We start from the raw sequence: 21,920 nt of genomic DNA, 5'->3' as shown, positions 1-21,920 counted from the left end.
GCCAGGCTACAACCTCTGAAGTTTTTTGACAGCAAGGATTTGCATATAGGCCATCTTTTTAAGCCTTGGTCTCCTACGCCATGAGGTGACCCAAGCTTTTATTCTTTATAGTGTTTTTTTTTTTTTTTAAGACAACTCTACATCCTACATGCCCCATTCATAACTGCTACAGGCACCGCACCTTTATGGGTCAGCCCGGGCAGTCACAGTAACTGCTCACGTCCCAGATTATAAAGCAGGGAAATTGAGACGCCGCCATGAGAGAGGCGCAAACTTGCGCTGTCAGTTCTGAGAGAACATCTCAACCCGCAGAACATCAACCAGAGCAGCACAGCCAAACAACTGGTGCATAATGGGTGACAGCAGGACACGTGTTTGCTTTCTGGTGTCTGCTGCAAGGGAAGGGAGCACGCACCTCAGCAGGTGTCATGAAACCAGCTAGTAACAAAGAAAGGTAGCATTTTTTTTCCCCCTCATTCTTCATAGATTTGTGTTTTCAACCACAGGGGTGGGTGAACCAAGATCTTGTGTGACCATAGCTGTTTCTAAACAAAGCGTGTTTCTGTAAACTAGAGGAATCCATTACAAAGCACAGAAAAATATTTTTACGCACAGTCTAATAACATGTTTTGTCAATTAGCTCAGTCGCCATTCAAAGGAGTCACAATTCTACCCTCTACCCCTTTTTTTCTTCCTCCCTGGAAATAGAAAAAGCAGCAGTTTTAGAAGCCATTCTTAAACTCAATTAGCATTTATTATAACTTCCCAGGTACAACCTACGCTTATCTCCCAACAGCATAAAGAGAGGTCTCGTTGAGAGGTTATGATAAAAGTAGTCATTTTACAGCTGATCTCCATACAGTGTCTTAACAATCCTGCCCATTTCTAGAAAATCCTGTCACCCTATAATCTTCAGAAACATTAAAGGTACATAACACAGCTTTAAAAACCCCCGTTGCTGAAGGTCTCTTATTAAGTCAGGTTTTCCCCAAACTCGCTGCTCGTTATTTCTCAGCCAGCCACGAAGAGAAACGCAGCTCCTGTACTTCCAGCAACCTGTCACCCCACGGGCAGCGGCGAAGGGGCTTCCTGCCTGGCACGAGATCAAAGAGCACATCGGGACCATCACGGGAAGAAAAGCTGAAATCAGAGCCAAACACCTACAAGCTTCTGAAGCAATCTGAGGTATTCCTCAGTGAGCTCTAGATTTCCTGCATCCTAATCTTCTGTGTGGACAGGCCAGCCCCGTGGCTCTTGAAAATAAGAATGTCCAACTTCAAGGTAAAATCAAAGCCCTGAGCCCTCTATAACCCACTGGCTAAAATATGCCCCCCTGCAGTGAAACATTAAGCAGCGCTCCAGTAATTAGAAGACGGTAGCACATTCCCATTTTTCCTCTTCATTGAAAAGTTGTAACATCTGCCCAAATCACTCTTTTTGTTGTTTCTGCTGCTGCTTGGGTTTTCTTTTAGAGAACAGGCTGGTCCTATGAAGGTTAAATAGGCTGTGTTAGGAGAGGAACAGACCAAATGCCATGCTGAACTTCCAGCTTCAATATTCTGATCACCTGAAAATGTTTTATAAGTGCTAATAAGAAATACCCCTAGTAGCTCCCTGCACAGATGGCTAAACCGGGCAAGTGATTTTTGATTAGTTCAAGGTTTTGTCACCAAAAACAAGCAGTGAATATTCCTGCAACTCTGAGCACTCAGACTGGATTATTTCTGGTGCTCTTTAATCTCTGCAGGGGTAGAGGGAGCAAAAGGCTTTTTTTTTTTCTTATGGTTGTGACTAGAAAAAGGGGATAAGTGGCTGGCCCTCTACCCAAAACTTTCTCTTTTCTACTCAGTAGGGAGAAATTGTAGGCCCTACTGATTTGTTCAGCCAACACAGGGACTCAGCTGAAAGCTTGTCTGAAACAAGTACTACATCCCTCCATTTCTCATCCTTGTCGCAATGGGATGGGCAGGACAAGAACATCCAGAAGGATCAGATTCAGATCAGCCCTGCCTGAAAGGATTCAGCTCCCAGCGCTGGGGATTGTACCCTGGCACTTCATCCGAGGGGGCCCTCCAGGTCTTGCAGAAACAAATCCTGCTTCGACACCAGTGAACAGATAGGTGCACCGATTTTAAGGAATCATTTACTGATGGATACTTTTCTGGAGTGTGACCTGCAGAACACACGAACTGTTCAAAACCAGTAACTGTACCACGAGATGAAAGTACTCCACAAGGGACTGAAGTAAGAACCCAGCTACATGTCCTTGTCAGTGAAGACATTTACAGTTGGGTGGTTTGAGACCTTTAGGTTTTGCTCTGTCCATCAGGTACGAGCAGAGAAGAACACTCACATGTAAGCTGCTACCTAGTACCTTAAAGCTCCCCCTGCCCATCGGGCTCTGTGCCTCCAGAAGGCACCTGGGAGCAGAACGAGACACCCACATTAGGGTTTGCCTGTTAGGGGTGCTCAGAGCATTTTCAATCCCGCCACGGTAGGGAAGTCTGCTATCCAGGGCACTTTTAGCCCAGCTCTGAAGAGACTCAGGGGCACAAATTTGCGCACTTTGCTAAGAATCAAGATTTTTTAGTTTCACCTATCGCTTACAAAAGCGCATCAGACTGGATACCATGCAGGCCAAGCAAGCCCATGCTGCTGTCGAGTGGCAAGCTTTTCCTGGACGTTACAAACACCAGCTCATACATTACAGTTCATGTCTTCAGATTACTGAATGTAGCGCTGGGAGGAAAGCGATCCATTTTAATCTCTAATAGTTTTATGTTACCTCTTTTCCTCAGCAAGAAAACAATATATCATCTTGCATCAAGATACCTTTCTTTTGTGACTACTTTGTGCTTCGTTCATTGCTGCCACTGAAACCGAGGCACACTTGGCAAGACAAGCCTCTTCCCCCTTTCCCACTCGTTCAGCGTCGCAGCCAGCAGCAGGAAGATATGTGGAGAGCAGAACGCCACAGTCACGGCAGAAGTGCAGTATAATTCTTCCTGATATGTGGCTGGTGAGTTGTGGCAACGTGCAAGCCGTTCTTTATGCAGAGATAATGAAACCCCAAGGTCCTTTTACAGTAAAAGTTCACATGCCTGATATTATTTTTTCCTGCTTTGGTCCTTTCTCCCAGTAAAAGCAGCCACCAGAGCTGTGATGCCGAGGCCACCGGCGGCTGGGAAGGGGACCCAACGTGGCAGCAGACCTGTGCCAGCCGGGAGCTGCCAGGAGGCCTGCCAGGGCTTGGGCAGCCACAGCAAAGTGCTTACGGAAAAGCTTCGCCTTGGTAAAATCATGAGCAAGACATTTTAGTCTTGTCTCTCTAGGCAGCCAAGAAGAAAAAACTTGTGATTCTTTTCCTTTCTTAACAGAGAATATATTAAAAACCAACAACAAAGCAGCACAGTTCTGACTGTAGCTGCCCAGATTCTGTTTATTTTGGTGGTAAAGAACAGACCTAATTATTAAGGCTCGCCCATTTTTATACTTCTTAGTATCCAGAGGTAAGATGTGCCAATTATTACCGCAGCTTATTAGAAACAACTGGGATGAAACAACCTGGAAGTCACAAGGCAAGGAGGTGACTGAGCTTGCAGCCATAGTGACTCAGAGTTAATATGAAATAATACCTTCTTAAAATGCCACAACGACACAAATCTCTGTGAGGAGGATAAGGCATGGCTTCCTGAGTCCTGCCGTATGCTTAACTGACCACCTGAAACTGGAACCCTATCAGCTTCATTTCAATCTGCAGCTCAAGTCCTTGGGACGACATGCTGACAGCGGGCCACGCAGCAACGCTGCGCGCAGCTCGCGGCAGCGCTCACGAGGCCATCCTACAGATCCGGGGCCAGAGCCTCCTCCAGAGACCATGGCTGGAGAATCCCGGGCAAACCTAAAAGCCCGGGCCAACACCTGTTCCCCTGGATTTGCTTTGGGAGGTTTGCCAGCCTGCAAAAACCGCTGGTTGTCATGGAAACTGAAATACCCCAGTAAGGCAAAGGGAAGAAATATTCAATTGTCAGCACAGAAAGACTGATTGTTTAAGCTTCCCCCACCTGTGTAAAACCAACACAGGGCTTAGTGTCATTTACTCCCAACCTAAATTCCTCCCCGCTGGTCTCATCTGGTGTTGATGAGCGCTGTGATCCAGTAACCTCCTTCCCTCTCGTGGCGACAGCCTCCCTCCGCAGCGGTGACAAAAACCCCAGGTACCTCGCGGGGGGGAGCCCTGCGCTGCACACAACTCCATCAAATCGTGTAGGCAGAGTGCTACGGAAAGGGGAAGAGAAGGATAAAACGTCATAATTATTTTTAAAAAATTCCCTTTGGGCAGCACTCCTTGAATACCAATGGCTGTGGCGCGGCTCTTTGCTATGCAAGTGGCATAACCGCACAGAGCCGCTTCCAGCAAACAGCGCGACCGAACCCACGGCTCCTCTGATGTATTATTCCCGTGGGTTGTAAATCACTCATGTTCCCTATTAATGGAAAGCCTGAACAACTTTATGACCAATTAATTGGTGTACTTAGGTAAACGAAAGCAAGAGGAACATATTGGATTAAAACGAGGGAGCAGCTTGTCCAGCGCTCAGCCCGCGACAGGAGCTGGCTGCGCAGGGAGGCGGGAGCAGCGGCAGCCGCTGCCTTCGCAGTAACAAGGCTCGTGGGGAGGAAGGCAGCTCCGAACCCCAGGCGATGAATGGCTGGCTGGCATCCTAACGCAGGCGGCTTTATCTCTCTTCTAGAACTTCATCCTACATAATTTAACTGTGGATTTCCAAGGAAATGTCTGATCTTTCGCCAAGCCTAGCAAGTTATTTTCCTGAAATGCCTCAAGACAGAATGGCTCAAGCGTCCGCCTTTTTTTTTTTTTAAATCAGTTTTAAATGCACTACTTTCCAAATTCCTTGCATGTCCCTTTGTTCCTGCATTGCAAGAACAGCGAATAGCCACTAACAAAGAACTGCACAGATGTTGCATTCCCTCTAATGGATTTGTGCACATTTTAAGTGAGAGGCACAAAAAGTAAACACCACTGATTTGTATTTTCATTATGGATGATTTAATCAACGGTATGCACAGTGAAAAATGCAGTGAAGAAATTAATTTGGAAAAGAAAACTAGGCCAGAGAGGATGTTCAGTGAACACGAGCAGGATGGGGAGGCAGGCAGGGAGGCTGCTGCTGCAAAGGAAGACTGCGATGCTGAAGAAAACCAAGCATGGCAGAAGAGATCACTTCTACCAGATTAAAAAGTGATGCAAGGAAAAAGCTCTTCTCCTGAGAATGGCAACAGGATCCAAGGATGATGAACAGCACAACAGGCAGTAAAAGTAAATTAATACAGATATAACAATCTGATGTACACAACAGGAAATCTTCGGTTTGATTAAGATGACATTATTGTTATACAAAGGGATCAAAATGCCAAGAGCCCTCGATTGTTCAGTAGATTGAAAGAGCCCACCAATGCTGTCATCCATGGAAAAATCTTATTTCTCAATTTGCGGTAACAGCAGGTGAACAGCAATGAATATCCGAGGGCTGATCTGCAAATTGCTGTCAAACGTCCCCATGCTTACCTTCTCTGCTCTTACACCCAAGCCTCATACAGTGACCTGCCCCACTGCTCAGTTTCCTAACCACCTCTGCGGTTAGTCTGCTCCATTGTAACCAGAAAAGAGAAAAGGATGCCATGGCTAACGGAACCTTCAACGGCATGTGGTGCACATCACGGGTTAGTCTCCCACTGCTATGTTGTACACACCTTCCAAATATATTACACAGGGGAAATGAAAAAGTACCCTATACACACAATGGACCCCTGCTTTAGGATAAAGTTCAGCTCCTTGAGGAAGCCACTTCCTAAAGTTAATGTAAAGAATTCAGAGACAAACATGGTTGAGCTTTTTTAGAACCAGCACACAATCAGGAAGGGTTGGCCAAGACTCGTCAGCTGTGAAAGATCAAGGGAGGCTTTCTTGAAGCCTAAAGCTACAAATAAAGCTCCTGTAGCATCCATTTCGTTTAGAGGCAGAATTCAGAGATGGACTGATGGGTAGTGTCCTCAGGGAAGTGCCCTTCTTGCAAAGGCAAAGGGCTAATCTTTGATGCTGCAGAGCACTTCATAGATTAGCCAGAATTCCTCATACTTGCAGCACACTCCACTGTTTTTATTTGCAATAATCTGGCATCACTCCTTTAAGCATAAAGGCACAGGGCGGTGCAGCACCAGGAGATGATTCCCTGCGCACCAAAGCCCATGCCACTCTAACAGCAATGAGCAGCACAACACTTGCATTGTGTACTCAGCCTTAATTGTTTTACTTCTGATTTAAAGGTGATAAATTAGAAAAGGTCTTTTTTTTTTTTGTTTTTTACATTTACAAACCCAGGCTGTCTCACAAAAATAGGGAACAGGGACACTTGCTATACCTACATACATTTTTTGTTACTACTTTGACTTGGCATGCAAAATTTATTTTCATTTTTAATCTTCCTTTCCTGCATAAACAGGATTGATAGGTTTTCAGGGCATTTAAAATTGCAAGAAAGTGCAGACAGCTTTCAAAATCAGCAAGGCAAAGCCAAGCTCTTTCTTAATACAAACGTTACCTGAGGTAATTTCCAAAAACATATTACATATAAAAATTCCTTTGTAGACAGATGTACACCACTTATGCATCTCCAGAAATTTAAGTTAAAAAAAGAAAATTCACTGCACTACACCATGTGATCAGTTGGCCTGATCCAAGATTCGACATCAACAATTGTACATCAAAAAAATCTAACTAGGACGCCCAGTCTCTTTGAGCTGGACTTTGTTTCAGAAAACCTAAGCAAAGATCAATGAATTTTCAAATGCCACCTCCATCTCCAGTACAGATGCGCCTTACAACTTTAAGTCACTTTTCAGTCCAGTTCCCCCATCCAGAACCTGGAAGTTTTTTTTCTCCTATTTCCAAAGCATTGCAAAGGTTTGGGCAAGGATTAGCTTGGAATTTGTGCGAGGCACTTTCAATATGAACACATCATGTGTCGCTAGACTATTTTCTTTGAAGAAGACCAACCCCAAATCATTCTGCAGGAAACCTGCTCGCAGGTCCTGCACACTCAACCTCTTTCAACTCTGTGCTGTTTTATTTATGCACTATGGCTTCCTCAAGTTCTGCAAAATTCATGGACTTAAACTAATTTCAGTTTAAGAAACTAATTTCTGTAAATTAAAGTCTGCCGGGTTTTAGGAAAAAAAATGAAGCATTTTGTCTGCTAAAAGGAAAACTAGAGCTACCTCCTAGGAATAACCAGAATTGCCTAGTTTCTCTGCACACGCCCTGAGACAGGAGCAGAGAGAAACGTACACATGAGGGCAGGACACAATCCACTCCCTGTCGATGGCCTCCAGCTCCAGAATTCACCTTCCTTAAGCCTCGTTACGCTGGCAGCACACTGTCAGGCTTATCTTCAACAAATGGGTGGCTGAACGGGGCAGGAGATGTTTCACAGAACAGTTCGGGTGGGAAGGGCCCTTAAGGCCCACCCAGGGCCACCCCCTGCCCCCAGCCCAGGCTGCCCCCAGCCCCCCCCAGCCTGGCCTCGGGCACCCCCAGGGATGGGGCACCCCCAGCTCCTGGGGCAGCCTGGGCAGGGCCTCGCCGCCCTCAGAGGGAAGGATTTCCTCCTCACATCTAAGCTGAGCCTGCCCTCTTCTAGTGTAACGCCATCCCCCCGGCCTGTCCCTACCCCCTGGCAGGGTCCCTCCCCTCTCTCCTGCAGCCCTTCAGGCCTGGGCAGGCCGCTTGCCAATTTATTAGGCCAATAAATTATCTGGCATCAATTCATAGACACATTTAGGTATATTTACACTATCTGTATGTACAGAGAAGTCTTCCCTGCCTTTGACTAAACCGTTCTGCTTTCAGGTAGGAGTGCAAGTTTGGAGCTGGCTCAACGCTGCTGACAAGTTGCTATCAATTCTGGTGGGAAATCTAATGGAGTGTGCTGGAACGGTTCAACACTGCTCTTTTGTTTTTAAATTAAAAAATGGACATCAGTCATTACTCTGAGTGCTCTATAGAGAATGGATTCTACTATCTGCTGTTTTCTTTCATTATTGTTTCTAAAGAAGCCAACTTCCATTTCAACTTTGTTAGTTTTTCTGGACAAACCTTTCTAATATTCAAGGTCTACTAGAATTTCAAACAGTTTGAGCAGCTCTACATTAGAGTGTAAAGTGTATGACAGAGCACTGGGACAGGCTGCCCAGGGAGGTGGTGGGGTCTCCTCTGGAGATATTCAAGGCCCGTCTGGACGCCTACCTGGGCAACCTGCTCTAGGGAACCTGCTTCGGCAGCGGGGTTGGACCCGGTGATCTCTGGAGGTCCCTTCCAACCCCTACAGATCTGTGATTGTGTGACACACTATCAGGTTATAACAATATAGGAGTAGAGCATCCTTGCACACAACAAAGATCTTAGGGATAAACACTTTATCCAGAAGAAGTGTATCAAGCACACCGTGCGTTCTTTGCAAGGTATGTAAACCCCAAAGGTTAAAGGGAAGCTTTGCAAAAGGCACTTAACGGAGACTCAGTGGTGCACCCCGGTAAAATTTGAAAGACTGGTTTACCTCAGTCTCTTCTAAAGAGTTCCTTCTGTGCTACATACTCAGCACTTAAAGTACAAACTTTCCTGAAATTCATAAATACCCACTACACTCAGACGAAAATTGAAAAGTTATCAACCACTTCCAGAGTTTTACAGAAACAGCTAATTTTCGTTTTTCCCTGTGATTTATCCCAAGTGAAGGGGAAGAAAAACTCTGCCACTTGGTGTTAATAGAGTGTTGCACAGACTTTTGCCTGAAGGAAAAGCTTTTAAGCAAGCAAAACCAGAATTCAGCAAAAAAGAATCCCTCTTTACCTCAATTAGGAGATGAAAGGGGCCCTCTCAGGTCCCTAGAAAGCCTAAAGAAAGGGGCAGTAAGAGCAGCAGGGGTAATAAAGCTCTATGATTCTATTTTAAGTGATGCAATCACAATCAGCAAGAAAAAAAATAAGTTCGCCAGACTTCAAATATTAAGGGCATGATTTTTTTTTAAACTGTTACATCACTGTAAATGTAGAGCCACTCCACTGATATCAATTACCTTACAAAGATAATTCTTCCATGTACAAAAACAGGAGAATCAGCAGTTGTGGGTTCTCATCCAGCCCTCATCACTGCTGTGTTTCCAACAGAGCATTCAGTATTGCATTTAGCTTCTGTCGCTCAAGCTTTGGTTTTTCATTTTCTTGTTGCAAAGTTTCACATGCAGGATAGCGTTTTGTTTTTACAACAAAAGCTTTCCTGGATGAAGAGCTAGGGAAGGGGAACAATGCATATTTCAAATGTCACCACATTAAAGCAGAATCCCAGAAGCCCCCCCAGCTCAAGTTAACCAAAGCTCAGCACTGCAGCCCACCAAGGACTCCCCCCACACTGGCTCAGGATGCAGGAACCTATTGCTGGAGTTTGTCTGTAGCCTATGCCCATAACTCAAGTGAGAGAAAAAACAACAACAACAACTAAATACAACGGATCTCTCTGAAAAATATACAGCCTCTTCTGACTTTGGTTAAACACATGAATTAGATATTCTGAGTTTAAAAGGATGGCAAGAACAGGCCCAGGCAAGAAAGAGACAGGTGTAAGGCAGAAGTAAAAGGTAAGAGAACTGACCTCTGAGCCGCAGATGTGTGCAATCTCACTGGAGAAAGACCAGAAAGGAGAAGAAAAAGCAAGCTATACTCTAGTTAGCAGTAATACTTTTTTTTTTTGTCTCACGTGTGTCACTAAAAGGCCAGGACTAACCCTTCATTCCCTACTTCATTTAACAAGAGCATCGCCATCCATCCAACGCTCCCGTGTGTTCTTTGTTACAGGGAGAAGGAAGACAATGACGACTTTCCGAGGCAGCGTTTTATTCATTAATGTTTCTCCACATCCACCTTCCCTTTGTCACAGACTCTTCTCCCCGCCGCACAAAGGCCTGGCAGAACTCCCCTGCAGTTCTTTTCGCTCCGTGCCGATTGAATGCCGCAGGATCACACTTCGCTTTTCCTCTTGACCACCTCTCCTCAACAGCACTAGTTTGTCATAGATGCCCTGGCTGCCACTTATGATTTCTTTTACATTTTCTTTAAGAACTAACAGCCTCCAGGAAATCAGCTGAATACATAGTGAAAAATCATTTTCCCAGGCGAAGCTGGCTGCCTGACCGCAGCTCCCCGTCAGCAGATGCTGTGAAATCCTATATAGCTTTGATTACATAGATCTGTTCTGAGCAGCTGTGCTTCAGGATACTGCTGAAGGTTCAAGCCTGTAGCAAACATTGTTTTGAATTAACCAACAAAGCAAGCAAACTTAATCAAACCAGATTTACCAATACACAAACCGACACAGACTGGGAAATGCAAGAAAAAAAGTGAGTTCTGGACTTCACAGGCTACAAAAGGAGATGACCTCATTCATATGACAAAAACTTCTCATCTCAGCTGACGCCCTATACATCAAAAATAAGGTGCAAGCATTTACCTAATGACTGCAGCCTTTTTTGCTCTTAGCAGCGAGCAGGTCCGCACCCATGGCAGGAAAAGCCTTGGAGCCTGTAGGCAGGATGTGCGAAGTTTCATCTTGACCTCCTCACATTACATGGAGCTTTTCAAAAGCAGTAATAGAAATTGCTTTTAAAAACTAGTCCTCTCATTCTGCTTAGACAATCATTCCTTTTTAGGCTTTTTTTTTTTTGATTACAAGCCTTCGAGAATAACCATGAGTTCATTTTCATCTTTGATAGCCTCACCTGTGCACTGAAATCAGAGTCAAGCAACTTGTTGCCCAACATACACGTATTTGACTACAAAACTACTTTCACAAGAAGGTGCTACACAATATTCATTCCTAATTATCAAACTTCACCTCTTTAACTTTGAATCTTGTTCCAAACTTCATTGCAAAGTTAATTTATAAACTTTTTCCTCCCTTGTTCTATTAGTGGAGTGTCAATATTCAAAAAAGAGGTATCTGCAATTTAACAGGGAAGCATCACTTCTGCAGGGTATTCAGCAGCAGAGCCGACTCACGAGGTAAATTCCCTTAAAAATCCTCTTAGAACAACAATCAGATGGATTTCTAACAGCAGTAGTGAAAGGTGGGGGAGGGAGTATTCCCTCTAAACAATCCCTCCACTCTCATAGATGAGACCCAGCCAGAAAATCTCCAATTCAGTACTGCCTCAGACACAGATAATTAAAATTCCCATTACAAAAGGACTAGGATTTCTTTTCTCCGTTTTATCCCAAATTGCAAGAAGGCAATGTGGTTACTCAAAGCACTTCCAAATGCTTACATTTCTATTCAAGCTTTTATTTCCAGACAGAATCATTTAGTAGGTTTTCTGCTTTAGGCAAAATAAACTGAAAACATCCGCTAGTATTTTTGTTGGACAATGGGTGAAAAAGGTAAAGAAAGAGCAAGCTGAAGTAGCCAAAGCCAGTCTTGATGTAACTATAGTGCAGCAGCTGCTGAAGAAAACCTGTGTTGTTCTGTCCAGGAATACAGTAAGCTGGTTCATAAAGGTTAGATGTCTCATTTTCAAAAAGGCAAAAGTCTCCTGCATTTACTGGAACAAAACACATCCCATGAATTTACATTATTCATATAACTAGTTAGAGAAAACTGAAGTGGTGTCATCATCCACAAGCCAGGCTTTCAGATTTTTAGACCACCAATACACCACAATTCATCACACAGTGATTTGCTTTTAACTGGATGCATAAACTTCAGTTTAAAGCCAGACATCTCAACGTCATGGAGAGGGCTGCAAGATACAGGTTTTGTTTTTTCACCCCTCAAAATATTGAGCTCCTGCATTTCCCAGCATGAAACGCCTCTGCTGCAGATGACAAATCAAGACAGAAATGACAAGTCAATCACTTTGTATCTAAGAAATGGAAGGCCAAGAAAATACAGTTATCCAGAAAAATAATGAAAGGAAAGGTAGAGAAAAATCAAAGACTATCCCTGACTTCCTTAATAAAGCGAAAAACTGACTTAGCTATCAAGGAAACATACAGCACATCTCCAGGAAAAAGCTAGGTTTTGAAAAACTGCAGAAAAATCTATCATATTCCCAAGACATATAAGAAATGCAATGGGTTATTGTGCCTGTCTTTGACATAATGAGATAGGTCATAATTCGTCATAATTCAAGATGGGCCTGATCCAGCCACTGTCAATAACTTCTAGTGAGGATGAAAGCTTGTTCTCAACATCCCGCTAACAAGCCCCGTAAAACGACAGGACCCACCTAAGTCTCCTCTAGTCTTGGAGCTTCTTCAGCACACAAGTACGCCCCGGGAGTGCCACACAACACCCAGCTTCTTAAAAGCTGACAGAAGGTGCTGACTTTGCCAGAGCTGCCCTACTTCTAAAATACCCAGACACAGCCAAGATATTTGTATCACTGGGGAGACCTGGAAAACATGCACTGACAAACAGGACACCTCTACAACAGCAAAGCCATGCAGTTAAACAGAGGAAGGCTTAATGTACTACAGAATGATACAAGTAATTAAACTGATTTTTAAAAAGTATGAGTGTCCACTTCAATTACGCACAAGGAAAGATCACTTTGGTAGTGCCTCCTGGTTGCTGAGCCTCACTGCAAGCTTGATTCAGCCCCCAGAGGTTGGGCACATTGAGGTCTCAAAGGAAAGGGACTTCCTGGAGTGAACTGCATACAGAAGAGCAAACAGAAAAGCCCGACTTGGCAGAACAGCGAGAACATCTGGATCAGTCTTCAGGTCAAGTCTACTGTGGCAGTGCTTGAAGAGCAAGTATCTGATGCTGTGGTTGCTGGGAAAAGGCAGGAAATTAAAAAGGGAGATGCTGTGTCAACATTTACCATTATTTTTAATATACAACATGATTATGAATTCCAATAAACCCAACAGCAGCAGAACAAAGAGCATTTATGCAAACTCTGCTCTATTTATTTGTTGATAAGGCAATACGTGAGAGAAGAGAACTAAGTGCATCAGATGAGACTGTGAGGCAAGGTTTCAGACTACGGTCCTACAGACACAGCTCCAGCCCCTAGACCTCGCATTCAGTGGCAGGGACAAAACCACAGCCAGACTGGAGAGTCCTTTTGTCTGCGTGAGGGAAGAAAAAGCACAGGAGCAAGCACTCCCAGGTCTTCAGGTGAGCTGCTGCACACTCTGAGGATGGATTCTCTTCCCTGGAGGCACACGATAAAGCAGTTGCCACCTTCCATATCCCTGGTTAGTTTTTGCTAAACAAGCGCCTTGAAACATCATAATGCTTCAATATTTAAAGTGTTTGAGTCTCGATCTGTTCAGTGCACAGAAAATATACCCAGAGGATAACATTCTGCTTTGTTACAGCAGCACAAACCCAGATGTCTTCATTCATTTCTTTAAGTGGCAGCTCTATGTCTGTACTAACACATTTCAGAACAGGACTTGGCTCCAGCGCATGCTGTCAGCCGTGGTCCTCCCATGCCCATAACAATCAGAAGAAAAGCTTTTCTCTTCCAAAGCAAGACACCAGCTAGATACCATGTCCCCTCTACGTCCCTGCTGCTCATAGTTCCCAACACCCCACAGTCAATGTCCCACAGCCTTTAACACCTCTGTCCTTGAGAGCAGAGAGCAGGACACAGAGCTGCAGCCTCAGCTGATGCGATCCGGACAAATCCCACCAAGCGCAGCCCTGCACCACAACTCCAGTGACTGGTTCAGCAGCTGCAACCCTTGCGTAGCACCGGTTTTGAAGTTTGGCTGGTTATTTCATGAGAAGTTGTTAGGTTCCTGAAATACTTCTGCCACAGCTGCTTTCGTAGCAAGGCAAACCTCGAGGCCTCGCTACCGCTTCAGGAGAGGCACACTGCTCCCCGCAGCCAGGGCTCTGCACCGTGGCCAGGCTGCAGCCATCAGGGGCAGAACTGCTTAGCACCACAAGTCCTGCAGCTGTATGTGCATTTCAGTTTCTCCCCCAGCAGCTAACAGCAATTGCACTGAGGAAAAAACACCTTTCGCAGTAACTGGATTTAAGTTTCCAATTGCTCAATTGGTCAGAGTATCTAAAAATCGTTAGTGGGACAATGGGCTCACATTAAAAAAAGGAAAAGTTTAAGAAAGCCAAACATAATTGGCTGTCTTCTTACTCAGGTTTTTTACAGGTATGCAAACTTACTATATCATTGGATGCCTCAAACTTCATACGAAACATTAAAGAATGGCTCTGAGCAAGAGAGCCCATAGCTGAGAACTCTGCCCAAGGCATTTGAGTCATCTTCAGCTGATGCCACGGTAGATGCACCAATAAAAAGTCTATTTCAGCAATGGCTCAAGGAGAAAGTCAGCCAGGAAGCTAACACTTCCGTCACACAGCAGCAGCAAGGCAGAGAATAACACACTGCACACACAGATCGTCTTCCCCAGTAGATTTGTTTGTTTGTTACGAGGAAATATGAAAATTCCCTTTGTATGGGTTCACTGTCCTCCTGCCAGCAGAAGTTTGAAGCTTTACCACCCGTTAAGCAGGAACAGATTTGTTCCAACAAGTGAAAATCCATCTTGTACAGCAAGCCATGACATACCCACTCAGGACAAGCAGCCCTGGAGTTCTCGCTGTAATCTTAAACTTGACCATAAACCTGAAGAAGCACAGCAGCAGTTAAAAAGAAATCTTTACAAGCAGGGAAAAAAAATACTAGCCTGCACGAATTTTTGCCGAGTCCATAGTAAGGTTACCCTTTTTAGAGAATCCATGCACAGCAACGCGTAGCACGAGTTGCCGAAGCCGTGTCCTCACAGAACAGCATTTGCTCGGTGGCAGGAGGAACCTCAGCTGCTGGTGACAGCTCAGTGCCTCCGCGGCCTCGCCTCCCTCCCAGGCAGCACGAAGCCATGCCGACCCGCGATATGTCTGCGCATCAGCTGCATCTCTGTGAGCTCTCACCTTAACCTGAGGCTGTGAACACCGCGGGGCACGGATCCTCTCTTCACTCTGTGTTTGTATTGCACACGCCAAAACTTAATTGTGAATTATCCCAACTCGAGGTACAGGGAAACCAGCCACTGTTACAGAGGGATGCTCATCCTGATTTATAATCCAGGCATCAGAGGACAGCTGTCTCATTTACTAAGGAACAGGAGGTTACCAAAGAGCTGAGTAAAAGCATGATTGATTGATTTCTGGAACAGAAGTGAGCTTGAGCTGTTATTAACTACATATTTGCCAGTGAAAGGGCAAAACTCGTCTTTTCTGTCAGAGGCAGCTACCTCTGTGCCAGATGCTCATCTCACAACTTGAAGGTACCTGCGTCTATGAATCAATAGCAGTGTCTGAATCTGTCTGAAAAGCATGTTTGCCCTTTCCATATTATTTTTTAAACAATATACACACCAACTTTATAAAAACTGCTGTCAGATATGTCTACTGGGTTCAATCTCGTTAAACACTTGCGTTCTGTACAGTTTCATGAAGTATAAAATAATCCACTGCAGCAGCCTTGCTTGAAGTTATGGGATGGCAGTTGCAATCTTAAGTCTGTTAAAAAATTAAAAAATTGTTCCTGACCAATAGCTGAGTTCACAGACAGATGAATTTTACGTTACTTGAAAGTTCACTGTCTCCACACTTACCCAGAACAGAAGGAAAACTTCAGCTAAGACAAACACGGATTTGGGAAGTAAAGCGCCAGCAAGCCCCACTTCTCAGCTCTTAAAAAGCCCCAGCAGGTGGACCCAACACCTACTGTGTAGAGCCAGTTCTCAACCTTCCCAGACATTGAAGTAAAAGAAACCAGCTCTGCTACCTCTGGCACAGTTTCCAGTTTTCATCCCAGTAACGCAGGAAGCCTCACAGGTGAGGACTATGAGCCATGAAAAATGAGTGCTGCTCTGTCGGTCAGCTTCCATCTGCATGAAGGGAACCTGCTACAGCGGTCATCGCTTCCTCCACTACAGAAGTTACTCTGCAGCATAGGAGAAAAGTGGAAGGTTTCCAGTAGAGAAATTCCTTCTTCAAGGACAGCCTTTTGAGTTAAGCTGACCAAAAAAATCACAGGAAGGAACAAGGTAGAGGGAGAGCTGGTGTGAGCTGACTTCTGAAGTGGCACTAAAAACAGCACACGGATTCGCTGCTCGGCTTTAATACTGCCTTTTCTGAATGCTTGACTTCTCAAACTTAATGTGGTGTTAAAGCTGGGTTTGCATGAAATAGATAAACACAATTATCTTGTGCTTCTACAGAGCATTATTTAAAAAGTTTTCTGTATTCACAGTTCACTAGGATAAAACGGATTTGCGATGCTCAGCAGAGGCCAGGAGAAGTGAAAACGTGGGAATTAAGTAAAAATGCGAACAGTGGATTCATCCAAAAGACCATCTTGAAGATGACTCGGAAGGTATTACAGATTGTTAGCAAAAGCTTACTAGCTTGGGAAAGAATTTGAAAGGAAAATAACTCTTGATCTTGAGGCATGATAAAGCTCCTTGGTTCAGAGGAAGGCCTCAGCCCTTCACTCAGGGCTGGGCCGAGCGGAGCGATCCTGTCTCCTCCTGTTCCCTTCCGCACACCTTGACCCCTACTCTCATTGCAAACCCAGAGCAACCTCCCTGCTTCTTCTGAGTCAAGTCAGCTAAAGGGTCTGTGTGGCTCATTAAATCTTCATCTAATTTAACTCCAAATTAATAAGCTACTTTGATAAATCCCCTGTGAAACATTTTAACACCTTATTTTCTTGTTCTGTAGACAGTACATTAAAGACTATTCCCTGTATCTAAATATTTAAGTAATACTCTTTTCCATGATTAAACTGCAATATGTAGACCATAAATCAAAAGTAACAGCCAAATTAACAAAAACAACCCACATGATTTACCCAACTGATAAAAACCAACTGAAAATCCATACTGATCTGTAACCTGCTTAAATAAGCGGTTATAACTATGCTGCAGCCTTAGCTCCGGAAAACTCAACTCTAAGGATATACCCTGCATTAACTGATTTATCATCCACCAAGAATCAACACTTACCTAGGAAAATAACTAGGCAGGAAAGCAAAGCAAGTCTACATCCTGCTTGCCAGTTTACAATCACAAGTAGAGACTGAAATTAAAACATAGAATTAAAATTATAAAAAGAACCAGCTCTAGAGTGGCATGATGAGTGCACGCTCTCTTGAGGCAGCAGGTTTAGGAAGCTGACTGCAGCTTTGCAGGGGCCAACCTCTACAGCACGGACTTGTCCGAGCGCTCTTCATTAGCTTACATTTGCTCTAAATGACACCAGGGAGACTTTCACCACTGACCTTGACGGAAGCAGAATTAGTGCACCACTGAGCATATTTTTGAAAATCTTGGCCTCTGCTAATATTTCCACTGGGTGCTATGACCGTAGTCACCACATGTTACAGTTTTATCCTAGTTTCTACTCTGTTCCGCAGCCACAGTGGTATTTCAGCTTTAATCGACTCAAAAAGAGCAATAAAATCCTACAACTCCATTTTAAAAACTGAAGAGGTTTTCTTAACATTTTGTATAAGGAGGAATAGATTTAGGCAGTTGCTCATACTCATGCCTTCCTTTCCAAACAAGCTCATCTTTTTTAATGTGCATCCACGTGAAACTGAAGGAATTAACTGGATCTCTGACTGGGCTAATAAGAGGAAGACAGATACCTGCAGGAGCAACTGGTCCCAAATGGCTGCACCATGGAAGAGCCTTCTGTGGCACCAACAAGCTGCACACTGGTGGGGCATGCACCTCTCCAAAGGTGAAACTGCATCGCTTTGAGAACCACTTAAGACCCTGCTGGAAAACTGGGAACTTTCAAAAGAAAAACAAAATTGGGAAAAAAAATAAAGAAAACATCTCCTGTTTGTTCCTATCATGTGCCAATCAAGTCACTACCACCTACACAAATTATTCTTTTTTTTCCTGCCTCCCATCAGCAAATAGATGAAGGATATTGATTTGACTGGCAGAGAAATAAACAAAGAGATTCAGCTTCACTAAACTTTAATATAATGTAATTTCAAGTTAAATGCACTATGGACTGGTATCCAACAAAACAGCACTTCTAAGTCTGAAAAAAATGATTCCACTTCAAGAAACATTGCAGAAGATCAAGAGCAGGAATGGACAAAAATACTTCACTTGAAGGCCAGATACGTTGTGTAAAAACAAAACACGGGGACTGCATCTCACACCAGTGCCTGAAGAAAGATCCTCTCAGCTCATAACCAATATTGAGTTTGTCTGACACTCGTAATATTTATACATAAAAGCTACACTTCTACTCCATCATCTTCACAGGACAAGAAGAAATCAATCCTGGGGTATACAGATAATTACAGTGAGTATTCCAATACAGACATAATACTAGCGTTAAAAGGAAAAGATAATCTTGATCACTATTTCTCTAATCCCATCCCCCCCAGAAGCTCAGCGAGATTGCAGAGATACAGTCTGTTAAGTATCCTGAAACAAGATGAAATTAATGCAAGCATCCCCTCCCCTCTCAATATCCTGTGTCGATTGTAGTTCTCTGCAGGATCCTCTACCTTAGTGTTTTTTGCTTGTAGGCCATTGCTCCAGGGGCAGGAGGAAGACAAACCTTTCATTTCTCATATACATCTCAACTTCCAAATGAAAGACAAGAAAACCTTTCAGGTGGTGCTGAGAAAACCAAGCAAGTACAGGTTATGAGCTGTGAAATGCTTATGATCAAGTGTTGTTCACGTGTAGTCTGTGATTCCGTGGGATTCATGAACCTAACAACTTTTTGTATGTTCACCCTTTTATTGTGAAATGAAGAAGCATTCTATTGCACACACTATTGTACAAGTGAGAAATTGTCAAACAAAGGCCACAGCATGTACTTCTAAAGGTATACATAGAGCTATACACCTAAAAGACAGTGGTTAAGATCTGAAGCAGCAGCCAGGCATAACTCATACTGAAGATCAGTGGGAACTAAATCACTTAACGCCTTTCTGAAACTCCCAATAAATACCTGTCCACCTCCCACATCCTTAACACCTTCAAAACTTTTTTCCTTCAAATTTGCACAAGATCTCTACAGCTCATTAGAGAACAGGACCCAGATACCCAATGCCCGGACTCCTCTCCTACCTACCTGCCACCAGGTCACTTGGTCTTGCCCCAGAAAGCCGAGAGAGGACGAGATGGGGAGCGCGGGCTTGTAGCTTACAAGCTCAGACCAGAGTGACTCTACTCAGCACAGAGCAGCTGTGTTGGAGCGGCCATCCCCAGACACACGGGATAACAGCCTGTGCCAAAGGAGGGTGAAGAAAGCAAAAATCCTCCTAAGAAGTCCTTCAGAAATGGTCTTGCCCACAGTCATCAAGTCAGCTTCGTAACTTAGCAGATGCCAGTAACTCAGCACAGTGCTCAGCATTTCTGTGCCACCGATCCACAGGCCCTACACCAGCTCAGTGGCGAAGCCATGCATTCAAGGCAGGCTATCTCAAAGAGAAATTAATTTAAGAGCAGAAGCCATTTAGGAGCAAAGATGCTGTACTCAGAAGTAATAAAATTCTGGGACCCTTCTCTTATTTCTATTTTTGAGAATATTTCTGCACTTGTTATACCAGACACCAGTGCTTGACTGCAACAGCCACAGCACCTTTGTCTCTCTCTAAGCAGAGCGCTCACAGTGCGAGGAACATCATTCGTCCATGGTTTTAGGGTACTTTGAAGCAATCTGTGCTGTCACCCAAATCACACCCCCACAAACACCACCCCTCACGTACGACACTTCAGAAGAGCAGCACCAAGCAGTGCCGAACACTCACTGTGCCAGCCAGGCACCCCAAGGCACCCCAGGCCCGCTCCACCTCGCCTTCGCACAGGGCCCCAAGCCTGACTCCCTCCCCCTCGCCCCCTCTTGCCTCTTCCCTGCTTTCTGCAGGCAGGCACACAACTGGCACCTCTGGGCCTCAGATTCTTGGATGTCACTCACACCTCTCATAACCACAGAAGGAGCTGTGCTGCACCACACCAAGATGCCCCAAAGAGCCTCCAGGGCACCTCAGAAACCCAGGAGGACACAACGAGCAGCCTTCAGGCACAAGGCCTCTATTCTGCCCCCAAACACACATCCCTCAGCACATAACAACCTCTTTCTCAGTGCCACCAAAACTCTCATTTATGAAAAATATAAAGCACCACAAACGTCCTTGAAGCAAATCTATTTCGAAATAACAATAGCGTTTTTTTTCCCCTTTAAAAAAGTCTTGAGCTCAAGTACTGCCAGGGCACACACCAGGCTTTAATCCTTACTTTTCCAGGATTGACAAGTTTTGCAACATTTGCCCAAACCAAGTTACTGTTTCAGTCCAACATACTATTTACTAGTGCAGCAGGGAGAACAGGGAGCCAGAATGGACACAAGGATGGAGGATGAGGAGCACCACAAACATACCAACAGATATTCTAAAGCACAATAAATCTACTGCATACCTACCAAGATACCAGGCTGTTAGCTGATTTTCAATCGGTCTCCAGAATGGCACGTACAAAAACGGGGTATCCTTTGTATTCAAACACTCTCACTGAAGGCTTGTAAAATCTTGGCAGCCCAAGTGGTCCACAGATGTTAAACGCTATTAGATCACTTCAGGGAAAGATCATGAAACACTGCTCTGTCAGATTCACAGCTGCTGTTGCACAGAATTTCAGACAATTTCGAATTAGAAGGAAAGGACACATTTTTAATAGTAAGGGTGATTAACTACTATTGGAATATGCAACAGGAAGGGCTGTATCCTCCAGCCTTCACGTCTGAGATGAAGATTTTCTTGAAGGAATACGTAAGCCAAGAGGTAAGTTAGACTTTGATAACAGTTACAGCTCATTTCTTGGCTTTAAGTGAGAGAAAATAAGTGAAAAAATGAGTAAAAGCCCACCTGCCAGAAGTGGTACTAGATGGTCCCTCCTACAGCTAAATCCTGGGAACCTGCAAGTTTTAATGACTATCCTAGCACACAATTTTGCAAACATTTGAACTTTCTATGCCTTAACAGAACAAGAAGAAACTGCTGAAACTGAGAAGTCTCCTTGGTGATTCTGTACTCAATCATAACATAAAGCCCCTTGGTTCAGAAACAGCAAACTGGAGGAAAGTAATAAATTCACCGTCTCGATGAAAATAAGAGCGAAGCCAAACAGCCTGGGAAAGACCGTTTCAATAAAAATCAAGGCAGTCACTAAGTTTAGGAAAATTCATACAGGAAGATATTTACTGAAGCCTATTGGTTAGATGAAGAGCTTCAAAATTCACGGCAGAAGCTCAGCAAAAATTAATAGGCAAGCAGTAGAGCAAAGGAAAGGAGAAAGAAATAGACTAATAACTCTTCAGAAGGTGACTATATGAGGGAAAAAAAAAGCTTTGATTTCAAGAAATAGGTAAAAGGGAGACCCCAAAGAGCTAACAAGGAGGCTTAAAAAAATGATTCTAATGAAGTTGCTGCTGAAAACATAACCTGGCTACTGGGAATAAATGTTACCATTGTTGAGATTAATATAGACATAACCCATACTAATGTTGTTTACACGCTAGCATACTGGGATTTATGTCTAGAAGAAAACTAAACAAAAAACATGCCTATTGATTCTTCAAATATATTGTTAATTCTGCTAATTCCTTTGTACCACTAAAGCAGCAACAATAGCGCAAACACGGGGTAAGACGAGAGATCCAGGAAGGAAAGGCACAATCTGACAAAAAGGATGCTCCAACTCTGGAGTACGGTCAAAGTTTCCAGAAGGCTCAGCTAGAAAATCGGGCGTTAGTGAGATTCTCCCTAGGGCCGGTC

At 44.1% G+C, this 21,920-nt stretch overlaps 1 protein-coding gene across 27 annotated transcripts in view; it reads right to left on the bottom strand.

The window, feature by feature from the left end:
• PTPRT (protein tyrosine phosphatase receptor type T) overlaps positions 1-21,920 on the bottom strand; it is a 572,020-nt gene that overhangs the window by 361,133 nt on the left and 188,967 nt on the right. For 15 of the 27 annotated variants that reach the window (XM_083801712.1, XM_083801713.1, XM_083801718.1 and 12 more), the window contains exon 2: positions 17,760-17,907. The exons of 11 other annotated variants lie outside the window; for them this stretch is intronic. In XM_083801712.1, coding sequence (XP_083657838.1) covers positions 17,760-17,907 — 148 coding nt within the window. Of the gene's footprint in view, positions 1-9,859; positions 9,882-17,759; positions 17,908-21,920 lie in introns of those variants that run through there. One more of the 27 variants, XM_083801728.1, reaches the window with a different exon arrangement.

The sequence above is a fragment of the Anser anser genome (genome assembly GCF_964211835.1).
Source record: "Anser anser genome assembly, chromosome: 16".
Lineage (NCBI taxonomy): Eukaryota > Metazoa > Chordata > Aves > Anseriformes > Anatidae > Anser > Anser anser.
Note: the sequence above shows the minus strand (reverse complement) of the source record. Positions and strands in the feature narration are given on the sequence as shown.